The 20190-nt window shown below is 46.5% G+C and overlaps 1 protein-coding gene and 1 non-coding gene across 10 annotated transcripts in view; both read left to right on the plus strand.

Annotated features, from left to right (window-relative positions):
• HIPK2 (homeodomain interacting protein kinase 2) overlaps window positions 1–12520 on the plus strand; it is a 181422-nt gene extending 168902 nt beyond the window's left edge. For 4 of the 9 annotated variants that reach the window (XM_064487309.1, XM_064487308.1, XM_064487311.1 and 1 more), the window contains 2 exons: window positions 602–1051; window positions 4034–12520. In XM_064487309.1, the coding sequence (XP_064343379.1) occupies window positions 602–1051; window positions 4034–4084 (501 nt within the window). In that variant the 3' untranslated portion in view covers window positions 4085–12520. Of the gene's footprint in view, window positions 1–601 lie in introns of all 9 variants that reach the window. The other 5 variants (XM_064487312.1, XM_064487313.1, XM_064487315.1 and 2 more) reach the window with 2 other exon arrangements.
• Window positions 12521–19484: 6964 nt separating this feature from the next.
• LOC116154177 (U1 spliceosomal RNA) lies at window positions 19485–19646 on the plus strand. Its single transcript, XR_004138057.2, has one exon. It is a non-coding gene; the product is annotated as a U1 spliceosomal RNA (small nuclear RNA).
• The last annotated feature ends 544 nt before the right edge of the window (window positions 19647–20190 follow it).

Here is a 20190-nt window from a genome sequence, read left to right on the forward strand (position 1 = left end):
ACTCCGGCCTGAACTGCAAAGTGGACTCGGGGGCCTGTTTCCTTAGAAGCTCAGAGGTGAGGTAAGGGCGAGTTTGTGATGAGAAGCCTCTCGTCTGAAGCAGTGCCCCTCGGCTGTCTCCTGAGGCCTCATCATGACTTAGGTTCTCCGGGTGAAAGAGGACGGGGTCATTTGTGCACATGACTTCCAACAGCAGAGCTCTGAGGGCCTGCGATTCAGGGAACAGGACTACGCGGTGAGAGAGAACGCAGGCGTCACTCAAAGAGGGGCTCCCTTTTGACATTTCACAGCTGCAGGACGTCCTTGTGAGACATACTGTCTACTGGCCCCTTCCCAGCTGGCTTTGTCTGTGTGTCACCAGCCCGGGGGACAGCGGGACATGGCATTCTTTCTCAGCCCAGGCTCGTTTGTACTTTCTGAGCACACAAGGGAGGCATCTTCTAGTGCTCCTGCTGCTTCTGGCCTCCTCCCCTCCTCCATCCCTCCTCCCCTCTCTCATCCTCTCTTCCTCCCCTCCTCCCCATCTCCTCTCTCCCTCCTCCTCCCCTTTCATGCATCCAGCCCCCCATGCAGCCCTCTCCTGGTGCTTTTCCTTCTCCAGGCTCAGCAGCACATGACCGCAGACCGCACCGGGAGCCACCGACGGCAGCAGGCCTACATCACTCCCACGATGGCGCAGGCTCCGTACTCCTTCCCGCACAACAGCCCCAGCCACGGCACGGTGCACCCCCACCTGGCCGCCGCCGCCGCTGCCGCTGCCCACCTCCCCACCCAGCCCCACCTCTACACCTACACGGCGCCCGCGGCCCTGGGCTCCACTGGCACCGTGGCCCACCTGGTGGCCTCCCAAGGCTCAGCGCGTCACACCGTGCAGCACACTGCCTACCCGGCCAGCATCGTCCACCAGGTCCCCGTGAGCATGGGCCCCCGGGTCCTGCCCTCGCCCACCATCCACCCGAGTCAGTATCCAGCCCAGTTTGCCCACCAGACCTACATCAGCGCCTCTCCAGCTTCCACCGTCTACACTGGATACCCACTGAGCCCCGCCAAGGTCAACCAGTACCCTTACATATAAACACTGGAAGGGGAGGGGAGGGGAGGGAGGATGGCCAGAGGGGAGGAAGGAGAGGAGGAGGGAAGAGGTGGGAGCTGGGCTTTTTGTGCCGCACATAAACAATGCAAACGGGGCAGGGGAGGGGCAGGGGGCAGGGGCGGGACACAAATGAAACTTGAACTAGGAAGTAGGAGGACTGAGAGCAGAGAAGAGAACATTTTAGGAAGGAAGGGGTTTAAGGAGGGGGGAAATCTATGCTTTTTATTTTAAAAAAAGAAAAAGGACAAAAAAGAAAACGTCAGTAACAGAAAACACAGCTCACGAACCCATTCTGCACCAAACTGGAAAGGAGAAGGAAAGAGTGACAGAAGATTCCAGAAGTAGGGGGGCCTCGGTTTTTGAAGAACTTTATCTATGAACTTTTCAAAGATTATTTTCATTATGGCAGCAAGTGACATTTAAGAATTTGCTGTCGGGGACACCTGCTACGGAAATCCAATAGATTTTTAATGATTGAACGTAAGAATTAGGGATTTTTCCAGAACTCTAAAGAGTCAGCAGCCCTGTAGAAAGGTCAGGCCATGGCCTGAGGAGGCTGATACCGGGGGTGGGTCTGGGGTCGGCAAAACCGGGTTCTGACTCGCTTGCCAGGACCGATGGGGGTGCTGAAGGAGGACCCCGCGAGAAGGAGGAGCCCAGGAGAGGGTGCACTTTCTCTTTCTGAGCACTCTGGATGAATCCCTAAGCAATGATAGTCCTCAAGTGTCACTAATAATGTGTGTTGCAAACTTTAGCTTCTTTTCTTTTCTGAAGATTTCTCTTCTCTTTGGATCAGTCCCTCGTGACATAGCGTAGGGCTCACGGCTGTCGCCAACACCCCCGTAGACGTAGCCACCTGCACCTGATTGTTCTGCTTCGTGTTCTACCCTAAGAATACCAATAGACTATTCCTCAACGTACTTGCACAAACAAAAAGTGATCTAATGTAGGCATGTAACCCACGCGGTGGTCCAGGTGTGTGCACGTGGGTGTGAGTGGGTGCTGCCCTCCTGCCCCCCCGGCACCCACTGCCCCCGGCTCTGCAGTCTCGGTTTTACATCGTTCCCTCCTAGTGCCTTACCGACCGATGGACGCGGTGTGAGGGTTTACTTCCACGGTACTCCAAGAAGCCGGCTGAGGCGAGTCACGTCATCTCGGCCCTTCTTCTGTGCTGTTGTAACATTTTACTCTGGTCTTTCCTTTTTTTTTTTTTTTTTTTTAATTTCTATTTTATTTCAATACCTGTTGTCTTTCCTGGGCTGTTTGCTAGCAGAGGGGGCCAGGGAGCTGGCAGGGGCTAGGAGAGCCCATGGACCTGAGATGTGGGAGATGGATGGTGGTGGGTAGATCTGACGATGGTGATGACTTCAGTTGACTGTGACTTTGGAGACAGAGCAAGAGAGACTCCCCACCCTTCACCCTCACCTATTTCTTCCCGGGGGACCAGCTCTGCCATTTGTGGGACCAGAGGTCCCATCTGTGTCTTAGGGGTATTGGCCTCTCGCCAGGCAGCTGCCTCCTTCCTGATGTGGGAGGGGCCAAGGAGAGCCGCCTCCTGCCTCCAGGCCTGGCACAACCTTCCTGTGGTCGTCCGCAGGGTGGAGGGGAGACTTGGAGCCCGGCCCCCTGTTCTCAGACCCCCACTGCCCTCCACTCTCACAGCCCTGCCCTGCTCTCCTCCGGCTGCGCCGGCTGGGTTTTGCTCTCACAGCTCCTCCCTCTTAGACAACCACCACCCGTGGTTTGCTGCTGAATCCTTCCTCGCATTACCCAGACCTACCCAAGGCATGCCTCTGTTTTTGATTTTAGAGGGGTCTTGTGGGCAGAAAGCTGGAGGGAGGGACACGTGTGAGGGTAACCAGGTGGTGTTACACTGCACTTTGGAAAACACTCCCACGGGCAGTTAAGTTTCCAAGGAAATTTGCCCTTTGCCCTCTTTGCCCCTTTGATACATTCTGGAAATTTTCTCAGGCTTTGAACACTGGTTGGGGTCGGGGTGGAGGGGTTTCTCTGTCGATAGCAAATTACTCCTAAAGGCATGAATGTTGGGAGACCCTTAACTGGTCATAGATGGCGCTTTAAAGTGTGGTCCTAATCGTTTGATTCTTGATGCTGTGTCCTTAACAGACCCCAAAGTCAAGTTTCCAAAGTGCAAAGAGGTGGCTCCCAGTTTTGGACAGCAGTCCATCCTCACCCTTCCCCACTGTCCTTCCTCACTCTGTGGTCTCCTTTAACGATCTACTGTGAAAGGTATTTTATCGTAATATCCAAACCTAATTCAGTAACGAAGCCAAACGCTTACCTTAGCTCTTAGCTGTGAAATGTGAAATAACGCTGGAAATTTCCCCTCTCCAACCATAAATTCTACTTACCCTACAAAGAAATCAGTCCCCAGGTTGGAACCAGCTTAGTCCAGGCCTTAGGCTGGAAGGAAGGAAGGACACCATGAACACTGGAGGCGGGGCACCCTCGAGCAGACCCCCAGGTACCCAGCCGGGGAGCCGTTTGCGGCAGGACAGGTTGCTGCCCTCGTGGCGTCACGATCAGTACATCTTCTTCTGGAGATAAGGAAGTGCCATCGATCTGAGACAACACGAAAATGGCCCATCCAGAGAGGGTAGGGGGTGTATAGCCTTTGGAGGACACACGAGCCAGGGTGCTCCCAGAGCCGCGCCAGCCTGGAGAATCATCTCTGTGCTGGCCTTTCGGCGTCCAGAGGGCAGCAGTGCCCAGTTACAGATGTCTCGGCTGCAGACGAGCCAGCATTTTTGCCTTATTGGGTAGCATCCTGGAACCCTTGTACAGTTCACTTCCAGCCCTTTCTAGGTCTGAGCTTTTACAGGAAAAGACAACATAGCCTTCCAGTTTAAAGAAGATTATTTTGTCTCTTTAAGTTGGAAGTTACTCTTTCACCTGACATTTTCTTTCCTTTTCTTCCAGATCAGGAATGAAGGTTCCATGCTGCTCATAAAGATAATATTATTGTACTAGTTATTTTGGTTATTACTGTTGTAATTACTATCATAATCATCATTTTGATACTTTAGTTGGGGTTTTAAGTGCACATTTATTCCAAGTATCTTTATGTTTTCTCTTTAATATTTAAATTTATTTTATTGTATCTGTGAGTATCTGAGTAGACAGGAGGGACATACAGATGTCCAGTTTTGTCAGACCAAAAAAAAAAAAAAAAAGGAAAGGAAAGATCCAGGAATTAGAAAAAAGCTATTGAGAAAGATCCAAGATCCATCACAGAACAAAAGTTTGAAGAAGAATCAAAGCCTTTATCTCTACACAGGCCAAACTGGGCTCTGGACAACGTGGTCTCACCAACAGTACTGTATTTTTGTAGATTCTCGGTGGCCGGAGGAAATCTGAGGAGGCATCTCATGGGCTGAACTTTTAAGCTGTGGTCCTCTCCCATCTGCCCTGCACTTGTGAAATCTGCTAACTAGATCCTGGGCCTCCCTCGCATCTGATATTTACTTGTCAATTGAAAAAAGCCCTTCTGGTCAGAGCTGACCCAGCCCTTTTCCCAGTGTCCCCTCTTCCCAGTGTCCCTTCTTTTCCCATCAGCACACCAGGAGTTTGACTTATATCCTTCAGTGAAGAGATAATTGTCCCCTTCTGGAAGCCACTGGAGACAGCTGATGGAAGGTGCCAGGCAGGTGGTACCTTCCCCTGGGAAATGATAGCCTCCTGTCCCCTCACTAACCACACTGCCCACTTCTTCAGTCCCCCCTTTCCCTCCCCCTGCCAACATCTTCTCAGCACACAATTCTAGAGACAAACTATCAAGTCAGAAAAAAAAGGTGGAGGGATGGTAGGAGACTAGAAGAACAGTGACAAAGTCCAGCAGCCCCTCAGACGTGGGCCACTGCCCCCCTGAAATTGTTGGCCAGCAGAGGGGTCCAGTGGGGCCTCCCAGCTATGCCCACTGGGCTCCGACTGTGCCCCTCAGGCACGGTGCTGCGTGATGGCTTTTTTAATCAGCTTGAGGGGCTCACACGCTGCCCACCAAACCCAGAAACTGCCAAGCCCCAGATGAAGGAAGGGTCAGAATGATGGGCTTCACTGAAGCCAACCAAGGGAGATATCAGGCAGTGCCCAGCCCACAGGAGCTCGGCAAACATGGGCGCCCTCCCCGAATCCCCACCTGCCTTCCTCTTCCAGCCCAAGCACACGACTGTGGGCTCAGAGCCTCAGGAAGAGACCCCAGTGCAAGAGGCCAGCCTCTGCGTGTGCTCCACAGCGCTTGCCCGAACTCCCACCCCATCCTGCAGTCTGAGTTTCAATAAAATGTCTGTCCCTAGGATCCAGCTCTCAAGTAGAGGAATGCTAACCTAGTCCTGATTTAGACCACAAATAACCTAGATCATCTGCTCTGAAATTGGCTCCATCTTTCTTTACTGAAGAAGCAGTGTGAAGGCTAAGAAGGGAAGCTTTAAAAGAACAGGTCAAGGAGAACTCGTAATTGGAGCCTTAGGAACCATAGGTCGATTTGTTTCCGCTCGGTGGGGTCTTACTGATCCATCTGGATGTTTACACCCGTGCCTCTGCATGTAGTGCCTCTTTCATGATGTTTTGGCTGTTTCCAAGGGAAGGGGTGAGCAGGCTGATGGGTGGGAGAGTCTGAGGCTCGATGCCAATTAATACTGTGAAGTGGAGCATGTGGTTGATCGAATTCAGTGAGAAGGGTTGGGGCAAACCGATGGTTGTCTCCTGGACTGTGTGTGCGTTCTGGCCTTACTGGCGGTGAGTGGTTGGCGGGCTGTGGGAGCCAGCTGGCCTTGTTCCCTTCACCCTGGAAGACTCAACCCGCCCAAACACCAGATTGTTGGAGGTAAGGAAGGGAAGGTGAGATTAGCCCAGCTGCTAACTGGCGGATTTCCCCTGACCAGATCTTTGGAATTGCAAACACTCATTTTTGAACAAGCTTGCGCTGGAGGATTTGGGTTGTGTGAGTGTGTGTGAGTGAGTGGAGCAGACTTTCTTGGAAACTGGAGGAAGGAGATGAGGAGGCTTAAGGAACTCTTGCTGATGGGCCGTGGTTGATGAAACGAGGTGCGTCGACGGGCTTGCCCCAGCTCTCATCCCGAGGTCTCTGGCGCTGCAGGCAGGGTGGGGCATGGGGCTCTTGCTGACCTGGTCAGTAGCTGCTAGGACAGAAAACAGAGAGAAGAGACTGGCTGGGTGCCCTCAAGCAGCAGGGAGGACTCAACAGAAAGGCCAGGCTTCTTCCACAGGCCTGGCCCTGGACTTCTCAGCGCCAGCACGAGCCGTTCTGCCACGAAACATTCCAGCCACAAGGACCGTGCATGCTTCTCTCCCAGTCTCTGTCTTCTCTTCCTGGTGTGTCTTACAGATTTTAGATGGGGAAGCCTCAGAATTGAGCAGGCCAGAGCTGTCCTCACCAAATTGGAAAGGAAAGTGAAAGTGTTCCTTTCTTTAGCCAAAGAACCCTTCTCAAAGACACCCCAGCTATGGACAGAATGGCGTTCCTTTCTTTCTTCTCCGGGCAATAATGACTTCGTCACTGATGCGATCCCATCTGTCTTTCTCTTTCCTCTCTATCCTCACTTGTATTTTTTTTTTCTTTTGCATTTATTTCAAAACGGCTCATCTTGTAAGAGGAGTGGAGGTTAGTAACCCTAAATGCTGCTGCTGCTGTTGGGAACCTGGAGGCACTGCCCGGAGCTGTGGGCTTAACTAATCTCATGTTACCTCGGGTATGGACCAGAGCAGACCTGCCAGGAAGTGTGGCTGCGTCGGGGTTTAGGTGCGCGCGGGGGCCGGGCGCGGGTGTCTGTACTTTTCTGCTCTGATCCCTGGGACTCTCACTTCTCATCTCCACAGACTAGAGTCGGTAAAGAATTGGAGATGGCAAAATGACACTTAAATGCAGTAGAAACCTTTCCAAGGCTTCTGGCACCCTTTCCCACTACAGTGACCCAACCTGGGAGAGGTTTCCCGCATCATTCTTGCAGCTTCTAGAAGTTCCAGAGAGCCAGCTCCCAGCCAGTGCTTCTCCCGAGACTCCAAGAGAGTTTCCAGGGCAGTGACCCTCCTGCAGGGCACCCCTGCTCAGGGTACCTGTACCAGAAGGGAGCTGCCCGATGCCCCAGCTTGCCTCCCGCCAGCCTTTGAGAGCCCCTAATCTCAGACCCTTGCAGCAGAACATTATGTTGTCTCTCTTATTGGCTAAAACTTGACGTGTCCCTCAGGTGGGTCACAGCCAACATTTGCTGAACGCTTTCAATACCCCAGGCTCAGACCCAGCCTTCTGTGAGCGTGACCTCACGTAACCCTCACAGCCACCCCATTAACAACACCCGCCACTTACAACACCCCCATTTACAGAGGAGGGCGCTGATGAGAAAGCTGACACTCTAAGAAAGCTTGTGTTAAAGGAGAGAAAATACAATGGTGGCCCGAGATCCCCAAGTTTCTACTGAAATTTTTTGTCAATCAGACCTTTACGGAGATATGCTTTTGTTTCAACCATTTTAATAATCCTCAGTGAGTGGCCTCGTATTTCTAATGAACTATTTAATGATGCTCCCATTTTCTGTGTGCCAGACACTGTGCTGAAAATCACTCATGTTTATCCTGTTTCATTTAGTCTTCACAACAACCCTATGAAATCTGCATTAGTGGTCCCTTTACAGATGGGGCAGCTGGCTTGGGGAGCTGGTGACCTGCCCAGAGTCACACAGCTAGTAGGGGAGCCGGGCCTTGAACCTGCATCTGCCCAGCTCCAGAATGGTGCTCACAGGTGCCAGCCTCGGCTGTCTCCTCGGCGTCTGTGTGCAGAAAAGCCTTGAAGGAACATGGCCCCATACCACCCCTGCCCTGTGCGTGGAACTCAGCAGAAGGTCTGTGTGAAGAGGGATTCCTGAATTGGATCCAAGCAGCAGGGGCAGAATCAGTTTGACTTTTAGAGAAAATCTTAGGGGAGTTTCTTTTGAGTCATAGTGGAGTTCATTTTCGATTCCTTTCCAGTGTACCAACTAGCTTTCGTAGTGCTGCTGCTACAACAAACTCTTATCAGAGTGAAGGGGAAAAAAAGTGTTGTTTTTTTCCTTCTTTTAAAAAAAAATAATTTTTTTCTTGCTTATAGTTAATTCTAGAAAAGGCAATACTAAAGGTATATATTTTTTTCAAAATGCTATTTTTTACTGCACTGATAAATATCATGACAACTCTGGTCTCTGTAAGCTATCCACTCTTCAGCTCTGGGTAGAACCAGATGCGGGATTCACACCAAATTTGTAAATACCATGTGTGGGTCTAGTGTCCAGGAACTGTTTTCTTTGTGTAAAAAAAAAGAAAAGAAAAAAAAAAGGAGAAAGACAAGATGGCTTTTAGAAAGAGGAACAAAAGGTTTTCTTTTGAGAGAAACTTCTCAAAGAAATGGAGGGCAACCATTGTTTCAACTGAGAAAAACCAGCCAACTTTGAGGTTATAAGGAAGGAGAGTCTCTTGCCGAGGTATGAGATGAATAGTAATACAGAAGCATTTTTATTTTGGTCGAAAGGGGGCAAGAATTTAGAAATGCTTTAGGATTAGATTTTTAATCTTTTAGAAAACAATTACCGTTTGTCACGAAGCATCTCCTCAGTTGTTTGGGGTGGAGTTTCATTTCTTTTTTATTTTAAAAACTTCTTTATTGACTGGCTCCGGGCTTGTTTGCCTCAATTCTTAGGTAGTTTACACAAGTTCTAGAATCTTCTAGAACTTTAATTCCAATGTAAGCAAACCCAACTAATCAGATTCAGAGATCCTGGTTGGTTTGCATAGGTCTTCTGGAATTCTGACAGAACACCTGAAGGTTTTTTTAAAAGAAGGTTTTAGATACATTATCTTACACAAACTGTGACCTGATGGCAATAATTACCTCAAACGTGGGCATTCATCCTGGTTTTAGCCTTTTTTGAAATCATGTAGCCAGCTTGATCTTGGGATTTAAAAGACTATGAATTCTGTGTGGGTTGAAAATAATGATTAATGCATACCCTGGTCCTTGTTGCTTAGGTGAACTCTGAAAATAGCTAATCTTCACAACAAAAATTAAACCAAGGAAGAGATTATTCTTTGTGTTTTGTAATCAAATGTGATTTTCAAGTGCATATGTTAAGTATATATGTTTTTAGCCACTGTAAAATGCTGTTAGCCTTCTAAGATATCGAGAGAGTCACATTTTAAAATTCATAAACTAAATAATTGACTGTGGATACTTAAGCATATTTCTGGCTACGTTTTATAGTTAAAGTGTTTTATAGTTTACATTTCAACTGGTACTTTTAAAAGAAAGTTTCTGTTTATAACTGACATCTTCAAACCCCAGCAATCACCTCTTCAGTAGGAGGCCATGTTCCCCCACAGCAGGTGTGTTCCACCCATCCTGTTGTGTAGCCTAACATGAGCATTTCCCTCTGCATTACTGGTTTCCATGTGAACGCGAGAGAATGTGAAAGGATTTCCAGGTCTAATGGGACAGGGTGAGCCCACAGCCCAGGCCAGATTCAGAGATCTCATGCCATGTTGTATCCACACTGGTCTTCAAGGCCTTCTCTTTGACATCTTGGAAGAGGCAGAGAGAACAGATCCCTGGTTTGCCGATCTTTGTCTTGATGTGAATGTTTACCTTATTCACCGGTCCACTGACTTCCAGTCACCAGGCAGTGGGAGACACTGGGATGCAGGTGGCCCCAACGGTGCAGCTGCTAGTTCTGGGCCCCCAGCGATATGTTGATGGGTGTTTTGCAGGGAAAGTCACACACCCCTGTGCCCGTATTTATTGGTCAGCTTTTCCAAATACCTGCTGTCATTTATTGCTTTTTCCCTTTAAAACAAAGTAAGTGTAAAAGGATGGGTTTACTTTTTACTCTTTGTCAAACTTCAGTTTGAAGCCTAGGTCACCAGGAGGCGGGACCTAGATTGTTTCCTAGAGATTCTTAGTGCTGGTGAGCCGGAACAGGGGGCTGGGGACTGAGGGGCACGGGGGAGGGGCAGACCCATCCAAGTGGAGATGATGATTGAGAGGGGGCCCATCGTCCTGCAGGAACAGCCTGGAAGGTGCCAGTGTCCCTAAGAGTTTTGGTTAATTTCTTTTCTCTTGTGCCACAGCCTTAGTGCAGAGGACCTGCTGTGAGCTAAAGGGCATCCCTTTAGCAGATAACACCTCGAAAACTGCAAAACACTTGGAACCAGGCAGGGAACTGGTGGTGGTTCTCAATGCACTTGCTTTTTCCCTGTGAACTCTGTTGGTAGTATGTTCTTATTACAGTTTTGTTGTTAGAATCATCATTGTAAAATCTTTTGCTTTTTGCCCCTCCTAATTCTACTCCTACTTTCTTCTGTTTGTTTGGTTTCTTTTTTCCTGTGTTTTAATTAACCAAATGAATTTTATGTCCTTGTCTTTGGGGCTTAATCATAAAAATAGAGGCATAGAAATTGGCTTTATTTTTTTTCTTTAGTAAATAGAATAGGGCTCTGCCTTCGCTCTCTAGTTCCATTTAGCCAGTCTCCACACGAGCCTCCTAGTGCTGCCACCCCCTTCCTGTGTTGGGTCACTGTCTCCATGGCCACCTTGGCCTCCACCTTGCTGTCACCACCGCCCCACACCCAGGCACCCAGGACCCCTAGGAAGCTCTCAAGAACCAGAAAGAAGGACCCATTTATCCCTGTGAGTGGTGGTCTTGCCTCCCTGTTCGATATTGGTTGAAGGGGTGATGGATTTATTGTGATTATGATTATGATTATTTTAATAGTTTGGCTCAGGTTATAAGGAAGAACTTGGGAATTGGAACGTGACTTGACCATGCGCATCCTTTGTAGCTTTCTGTGACTTCTGAATGGATCCTAAAGCGGCCCCACCCCACCCCCGACCCCCGCCTCCCTTCCTGCAGATACTCCTGTTGGCCGCCTCCACGCTGCCTGGTTTCTCCCCACCGTCTCACTCTCCCTTACACGTCTCACCCTTCCGCTGTTGTGTTACCGCTCCCTGAAAACTTCCTTCTGTGGCTTTTCCAGGGCACAATCATTTCCGGTCTCCAAAGCATCTCCTCATCCTCTTTGTGTGCATTTTTTTAACCAAATGAAGCAGGCCAGGAAATCATACTTTGGGGCAGCAGAATTTCTAGTCTAGTAGAATCACTGTATAGATGTAGCTGTTGATATATATGTTTGTGTATATATATATCAAACCAAATTTCTGATAGGAGAAGTATAGCTTTACGGATGAGGGGGAAGAGGAACTTTCAGAAGTCGGAGTCAGCATGGGCGTCTCAGACGGGCCCGGGATGGCCCGGGCTGCACCTTCGCTCCTGCACAGCGGAGGCAGGTGGCCCCGAAGGGTACCACTGCTCTCTCTGGGTCCTGAGCATAGATGAGTGAGAGGGGCAACACATCAGAATGACTGGAATTTTCCATTCCGTTTTGCTTTGACCACATGTATTGAGCTGCAGCCTCTGATATATCACATTTCCAAATATGGTATCCATTAGGATGGGAAGAGAACGGATCTGTTGAAATGTTTACCTTTCAACAGCCCGTGAATTCAGGACACTCTGGACAGAAAGACTCACTCCCCAGAATGAGAACAGGGAACAGGAGACCCGGTGAGACTCGGTCACCGGTCTGAGGAACGTGGCCCCTCCCCGGGTCATCTCGCCCAGATCTTTCTCTGCCAGGTCATCTCAGCTCAACTACCCTATGGAAGCCCTGGTCTGTTGTGTTCCTTCACTGTATGGTTTCTGTAATAAAAAGTGTTAATCCATGTTAATCTTTGTGAAAATTATTGCGTGCAACAGTATTTTCTCGTGTACCTCTTTTTCCTATGTGAATTGTCCTCTTTTCTTTTTTTATTTATAAATGTCTACTTTTTTTTTTAAAGACAAACCAATGTGTTGTAGGCCTATATGTAACCTATTCCTTAGTCTCATATTATAGGTATGTTATAAGAATGGATATTTTACTTGGCTTTAGAATGTTTTACAAGAAAAATAATTCTTAACTGATCAAGTCCTTGCTACTAAAATGCTTGTGTTTTTCATCATGACGTCGTGTGCTTCTAAATTAATGATCATTTTCGTTGTAGAAAAATGGAGTGAATTTATATTAGTCTTGGAAACTAATAATAGCATTGTAAATTTATGAGATGATTTTAACAGAAAAAAATTATAGAAGAATATAGTTATTTTAATTGTAATATTACTAACTGTAGGGTGAGAAGGGGGGGGTCCCATTGTGGTGAACTATGTTATAGCTTGTTACTCACAGTTTCTTTTTGATCATTTTTTCGGTCTCTGAGGTGAAACGACTTATTAATTAAAATTTGTAAACTCACATATGCATATTGTATATGTGTAGAAATGTAATCACACTTTGTCTTGGAATTACATTAAACTGTTTGGAATCACTGTACACTCGGCCTGGCACACTTATTTATTCTAGAACCAGACCAGTTCTAAGACTGAAGAGGTTATTGTTACAAGCAACCTCTTTTGTAAGTCATTTATGTACAGCGACATCTGAGGCCTAAGGTTTTGCTGTTGTCTGCTGTCCTGAGAGTTTCCCGACGTGCATCCGGATGTGGGCTTGGGGCGAGGCCACCCTCTGCACCCAGGCCCTGCCCTCTCACCAGACTTCAGTTCCTAGCTCACTGGCCTCATCACCAGGGCCTCCGCAGGACTGCCCCCTGGAGCTCTCCCACCCTGCCCTGGCCCTCACCATGAGAAACTCCTATCCTCCTTCCTTCCAGCACTTTAAAAAAAAATTTTTGTGTGTGGTAAAATGCACATGACATAAAATTGACCATTCTAACCTCTTTAAACTGTACATTTAGTCGCATTAATTACATTCACAGTGTTGTGCAATCACCACTAGCTATTTCTAGAACTTTCATCATCCCCTACAGAAGGTCTGTACCCATGAAACAAAAACTCCCACCTACACCCCCCCACCCCTCGCTTGGCAACCATCCTTCTATTTTCTCTGAATTTGCCTTTTCTAGCTACCTCACGTGAGTGGAATCATACAATATTTGCCCTTCTAATGGTCTGGCTTAATTCACTCAATGTTTGCAAGGTTCATCTATGTTCTAGCATGTGTCAGAACTCCCTTCCTTTTGAAGACTGAGTTAACATTCTACACCACATTTCGGTTATCCATTAATCTATTGGATAAGTGAGTTGTTTCTATCTTTTGGCTCTTGCGAACGATGCCGCTGTGGACATTGGTGTGTAAGTATCTGAGTCCCGGCTTGCAGTTCTTTGGGATGTATACCTAGAAGTAAACTCGCTGAATTATACAGTAATTCTTAACCTTTTTGAGGAACCGCCAACATTTCACACAGCGGCTGCACCATTTTACACTCCCAGCAACTCCAGTTTCCTCACCTGTGATCTCTCAGCCTGGCTTCTGCGGCCTCAGGACTGTGCAGGCTCCTGGGCCTCCATTTTCTCTGCCCCCTGCTCTCAGCAGGTCCCCAGCCCGCCGCAACTCCACCCACTTTCTCCCCTGTACCCGCAGCTCCCTGCTACACCCACTCCCTGGGGATCGATTCGCCTGTCTGGAACCCCGGACCGCAGGCAGCCTTCTGCGCATGCCCAGCCAGAGGGCCTCGTGTGGCTGATTGGAGACTTCACCACGCTCTCCATCCCCTACCCCTTGCTCCCCGGAATAACCCGGAGAAATCAGGCCCCTGCCAGCTCCCTCAGCCCCACCCCCTCCCACAAGCCTGTCTGCCTCCCTTGTCTTTCTCCCTCAGCCTCAGGGGAAGAAGGGCCCTGCGCCCACCCGGTTCCTTCATCTCTCCAGAGCTCGCTCGTGTCAAGCATCCGCTCCCGGCTTCAGATCTTCCTGTTTTCCTCACACCTCTGCCCTTGGAGAACCAGCCTGGGTCAGCTCTCCGGTAGGCTCGCCCTCACTCTCCGCTCGAGGTGAGTGTCCTCTGTCGAGGTTCCCGACTCCTTGTGCGTAATTCTCATCAGGCCATACTGTCAACGTTTCTTTCCTGACTTTCCTTCCCCACAAAACCCTTACAGGTAAAGATGTGGTTTTCATCTCTATTTCTACGGCATCTATTGCTCTACCAGGCACAGAATAGAAGGTCAAAAGTGTTTGGCTAAATGAACAGACTACTCAGCCCATTTTCCTTGTCCAATCAACCCACCTTCCCACCCTCCAAATTCCATGTCTCCCAGAATCCAGGTAATACCAACAGAACCTTAAATGCAGCCAAGATTAAACCCAACTCAACCAAAGTTCGAGTTCCATAAAAATCCATGCAAAATATTTTGACAGAACTTCAGAACTCTTCCAACATACTTTTTTTTTTTTTTTTTTTTTTTTTAGAAATTCACTGCCAGGGATCACAGCCCATGGATATGGGACGAGACCCATACACCAATGGGATAAGAGTGTGCCGACAGGGGAAAGCAGTGTAGCTGGGTTTAAGGATCTCAGCACCAGTGTCTCTGGAAAATTACTGAAATCTGAAGTGAAAAGACAGACTTACTGCTGTCAATACGTTCCTCCAAGCATATTCAATACTGCAGAAATTGGAAAAAAAAATTCTTTGCTTGAACTGATAATAAACAGGAAGAAGAATTCTAGACACCCATAACAAGTACTATTTCCCAGCAAGGAGCCCCTAGAGGAGGGTCAGGCCGACAGGTGGATGATGCCCTCACCCAGCAGCCAGCTGGGGACTTTGTCCACTGGGGTTTCAACTTTTGAGGGAGATGTTCCCATATCACCAAGCTCTCCTTGCTTTGGGGGTGCATTGCTGGTGGGTGGAGGTCATGCCCAAAAGCCTGTTTTAAACAGCCAGGTGTACTACATTTTTTTTTTTTTTTTGCAAGAGTCTGACTTACATGTTTTCTAACTCCTCCCTGGAATAGCTAGGCTTAAGCAAATATCAAATAAGTGTAAAAGCAGAGCATAACCTAAGAGCAAAGTGTAACCGTAGCACTGATGGGGTGGGTGTCCTCTTGACCTCTTAACTGTTCAGTCCCTCCTTTCTGCCGGTACTCAGTAAAGGAGACTTAGACCCTCCCTCCCCACCTGGTACAGGTTATGTCTAACATGGACCGTGCAAACTTCTTCTAACAGATCTTCCTTAGAAGATCTATTTTCCTTACACCGACTGGCACTGCTTGAGGACCGAAAAAACCCACTGTTCAGCAACAACCCTAATCCTCACTCTACAGGGAAGAAACAGGCAGGAGCCAGATCGTCCTCCAGTTTTGTGAGACTGAAACTGTGTGATGATTAGTCAAATGCATTCCAACTGCCTTCATTAGTCAAGGTCGTTTTCACACTTGCATGTCCTCCAAGCAGCACGGAGCCTGAACAATAAGATGTTGGCCTGAGTTGTTTTCTAGGAACTTGGAGTCTCAGTTGTGTCTAGTTCAGTGTAGCGGGTTAAGGCTGGATAGGACCTCCCACCCTCCAGCTGAGCATGCGCAGGGCTGGTAGCTTAGTGACGCCTGCGCAGAACGACATTCCGCGCCTCTTTCCAATCACCTTTTCCCGCGTGCCCCACGCCTCACACCGCCCTGCTGCTTTATTTCTCATCCCATAAAGACCCTGAGCTCCTTGCCTTCGGGGAAGCGGGCTTGAGATTTGAGGTTTGTTCTCTCAGCCTCTCTCAGCTGCCTCAGGAAGAAACCCTCTTTGCCGCAAACTTCGGCGTCTCAGCAGTTTGGCTCGCTGTGTGCAAAGCCGGTTCGGTAACAAGACCGTCTAATTCTCATTTTTACGTGCTTGCTTTACACGTGCTGATCTACAGAGATACCCCCTTCTACTGAGACACTGCATTTGACAGCTTGTACAACAACACTGGAGTGCAGGTACGCTTGTAGAGAACCACTTGATACGTGCTTCCGTGTCGTTTTGTGTTCTGTTTAGATGTCTTCTCACGTCTTATTGCAGTGGCTCTCTCAGACTCCGTTGCAAACTAAGTCCATGGACCGGGCTGCTGTTAAGAGAACAAATTAGCCATTGGTGGATAAAAGGCCAGAACCAGAAGGAAAAAGTGGATTCTTCGAGGATGTTCTTCTAAGGGGGAAAAGAGTGCCCTAGGTCTTGAGACAGCACAGGCCAGTGAGGTGGTAGGAGAGAAGAGAGTATCCCTAGGAGGGTGATTCAGAGCATGGCATTGGGCTCAGCCATATTAGGGTTCAATTCCAGGCTCTGTTGTTGATGATTGTAAAAGCTGGGAAAGCACTTCACCTCTCAAACCTCAGTTTTCCTATCTGTAAAATGGGGGGAGAAAGCCACATGTGGAAAAGACTGGTTGGGTATTCCCCAAAGCCATTTCTTCTTCTCGCTGGGCGCATAGCTAGATTATATTTCCTAGCTTTCTTTGCAGATAAATATGGCCAGACCTGATCCCTAAAAAAACTCAAACTTCTATCCACACCCTCCCTTCAATTTCTGGCCAGATGTGGAAGGGCTGATGAAGGACTCTGAGGGCTTAGAACACAGTGGGGCCACCAGATGGAAGGAGCCCAAGTCACTGACTGATTTCATGGCCTCCTAATGAAACCATACTGTATGAAACCACAAAGAGTAAGAAAGAAATCTTTTCATTGTATTTAAGCCACTGAATTTTTAGGATCATTTGTTATAGCAATCAGCCCATCCTGATTAATGTAGACATTGATGTCTGAAAGTGAAGTAGTGCTGTAGCAAACATCCCAAATAAAATACATTGGCTTAGCAGCTGGACAGAGAAGGAAATTGATTTCAGGAGCTGGAAAGATGGTGGCCCATGTTACACTTGAATAAAACATTGGCTACACATACAATGAAAAACCCTGACCGGTCTACCAAAAACTCCAGAGCTAACAAGTCAGTCTGGTAAGATTACAGGATAAAAGGTCAACAATGTACAAAAATCGATTCCATTTCTTTTTTATATGTACACAATTTTTAAAGGTTACATTCCATTTACAGTTATTACAAAATACTGGCTCCATTCCTCATGTTGTACAATACATCCATGCAGCCTGTCTCACACCCAGTAGTTTGTAGCTCCCACTCACCCACCACTATACTGCCCCTCCCCTCCTCTTCCCACTGGCAACCACTAGTTTGATCTCTGTATCTGTGAGTCTGCTTCTTTTCTGTTATATTCACTGGTTTGTTGCATCTTTTCAATTCCACATATAAATGAGATCATACAGTATTTGTCTTTCTCTGTCTGACTTTTTTCATTTAGCATGATACCCTTCAAGTCCATTCACGTTGCTGCAAATGGAAAAAGTTCATTTTTTATAGATCAGTAGTATTTCATTGTATTTACATACAGCGTCTCTATTCAGTCTTCTGTTGATGGACACTTAGGTTGCAAACTTGGCAGTTGTAAATAATGCTGCTATGAACATTGGGGTGCACGTATCTTTTTGAATTAGTGTTTTTGGTTTTTGGGGATCTATACCCAGGAAAGGAATTGCTGGGTCATGGTAGTTCTATTTTCAGTTTTTTGAGAAACCTCCATACTGTTTTCCACAGTGGCTGCATTAATTTACATTCCCACCAACAGTGTACGAGGGTTCCTTTTCTCTGCATTTTCACCGATGTTTGTTATTTGTGTTCTTTTTGATGATGGCCATTCTGACAGGTGGGAGGTGATATCTCATTGTGGGTTTGACTTGCATTTCCATGATGATGAGCCATGTTGAGCATCTTTTCATGTGCCTGTTGACCGTCTGCATTTCCTCTTTGGAGAAATATCTATTCAGTTCTTCTTGTTTTTTTAATCAGGTTGTTTGGGGTTTTTTTAACATTGAGTTGTATGAGCTGTTTATATGTGTTAGGTGTTAATCCTTTATTGGTCATATCACTTGCAAATATTTTTCTCCCATTCAGTAGGTTGTCTTTTGGTTGTTGATGGTTTTCTTTGCTGTGCAAAAGCTTTTGAGTTTAATTAGATCCTATTTGTTTATTTTTGCTTTTATTTCCTTTCCTTTAGGAGATGGATCCAAAAAAAATATAGCTGAGATTTGTGTCAAAGGCTGTTCTGCTCCTTTGGCGTTTTTCCTCTAGGAATTTTTTAGTATCCAGTCTTATATGTAGGTTTTTAATTGACCATAAGTGGCTGGGTTTATTTCTGGGCTCTCTATTCTGTTGCATTGATCTGTGTGTCTGTTTTTACGCTAATACCAAACTCTTTTGATTACTGTAGCTTTGTAGTATAGTCTGAGGTCAGAGAGCATGATTTCTCCGGCTCTGTTCTTCTTTCTCAAGATTGTTTTGGCTATCTGAGTTCTTTTGTGTTTCCATACAAATTTATAAATTATTTGTTCTAGTTCTGTGAAAAATACTGTTGGTGTTTTGATAGGGATTGCACTGAATCTGTAGATTGCCTTGGGTAGTGTGGTGATTTTAAGAATATTGATTCTTTATACTAGCAACAAGTGGAATATGACATTTTAAAAAATTATATTAGCATGAAAAAGAAAAATATTTAAGAATAAACTTAATAAAATTTATACAAAAACTCTACCCTTAAAACTTGTAAAGTGTTACTGAAATTTTTAAAAACTTAAATGACAAGATCTACCTACCCTTGATCATTGATTAGAATAGTCAAATTGTTAAAAAGACAGTTCATCAAATTGATTTATAGATTCAATGCAATCAGAATCCCAACACGTTTTTTTGTGCATAAAATTGACCAAAAAAACGGAAAAACTTGAGCATTAGAGACCTGTGTGACAATCTCAAACAGCCTTAATTGAAGTGCTGGAAGGAGAGAAAAAAAGAATCAGGCAGGAGAAATATTTAAAGAGACAAAGGTGAGGAATATTCCAAAACTACTGAAAGACCTCAACTTGCAGAAGCAGGAATCTCATGCATCCAGGCATACAGCTAGAAGATATTTCTCACCTTCCACGATTGTCCTGCCCAGTGGACTGTGGACAGAATGTGTGCCACCTCCAGGTTTGGCCCCTGTCTAGCCTAGAGTAAGATGTACTGTGATCACAACAAACCCCAGATCGCAGAGGCTTTGTCCCTCACTTACAGTCCTCTATGGATTCAGACGCTCCCCAGGAAACCTGTCCCTCACATACTGACTTAGCATTCCAGGATGCTTTAGTCTTATGAAATCTCCAAATTGAAAAATCATGATTAGCGGGGAGGGAGAATATGGAGAAGTGTGCACTGGTTCTTAAATCTTTCCACCTGGAAATGACACATGTCCCTTTTCCTTGAAAAACTCTGGTGTCACCAGGTACCTACCTTCAAAGACACCAGGAAGTACAATCCTTCCACATACCTAGAAGGATAGTAAAAATTCTTGGTGCATGGCAGCCACATCTACCGCATCTCCTAAAACCCATCCTGTGTGAACCTCTGCATTCAGAAGCTCTAGATGACACTCAGCGGGCAGGGGAGATACCATGATCATGAAGGCGGTTTCCCAGGACGAGGCTTATCCATTGCACTCTGGATGTGCTGACTCCTGTGATTTCCCCAAATGTGGGGAAGTCGACTGCATAATTTGTGGTAGTATGGGGCTGCATTCATGCTCTCCGCTGATTAAATTAAAAAAAAAAAAAAAAAAAAAAAAAAAGCCCTGGATGGAGCAAGGCTTCTCCCTGTCACTGATCTGCATTAGTCTGTGATGTGAGTCAGAAAGAGATCTTTGGTAAGCCTGTGAAATGTGTGTATTATAGAAGCTAGCATACTTTAACCTACTCAACTCACATCAAAGTTAAACAAGACAATGGTAATAGTTTTTAATTAAGCACTTACTATGGGTCGGGCACTTTTTTTTAAATTGAAATATAGTCTGTTTACAATGTTGTGTTAATTGCTGGTGTACAGCATAGTGATTCAGTTATACACATATATATATTCCTTTTCATGTTCTTTTTCATCATAGGCTATTACAAACTATTGAATATAGTTCCCTGTGCTATACAGTGGGATCTTGTTGTTTATCAGTTTTATATATAGTAGTTAGTATCTGCAAATCCCAAACTCCCAGTTTATCCCTCCACTGCCCCTCTTTACTGCCTAGTAACCATAAGTTTGTTTTCTGTTTGTAAGTCTGTTTCTGTTTTATAAATAAGCTTATT

This window comes from Camelus dromedarius, chromosome 7 (assembly GCF_036321535.1).
Source record: "Camelus dromedarius isolate mCamDro1 chromosome 7, mCamDro1.pat, whole genome shotgun sequence".
NCBI classification, from domain to species: Eukaryota; Metazoa; Chordata; class Mammalia; order Artiodactyla; family Camelidae; genus Camelus; species Camelus dromedarius.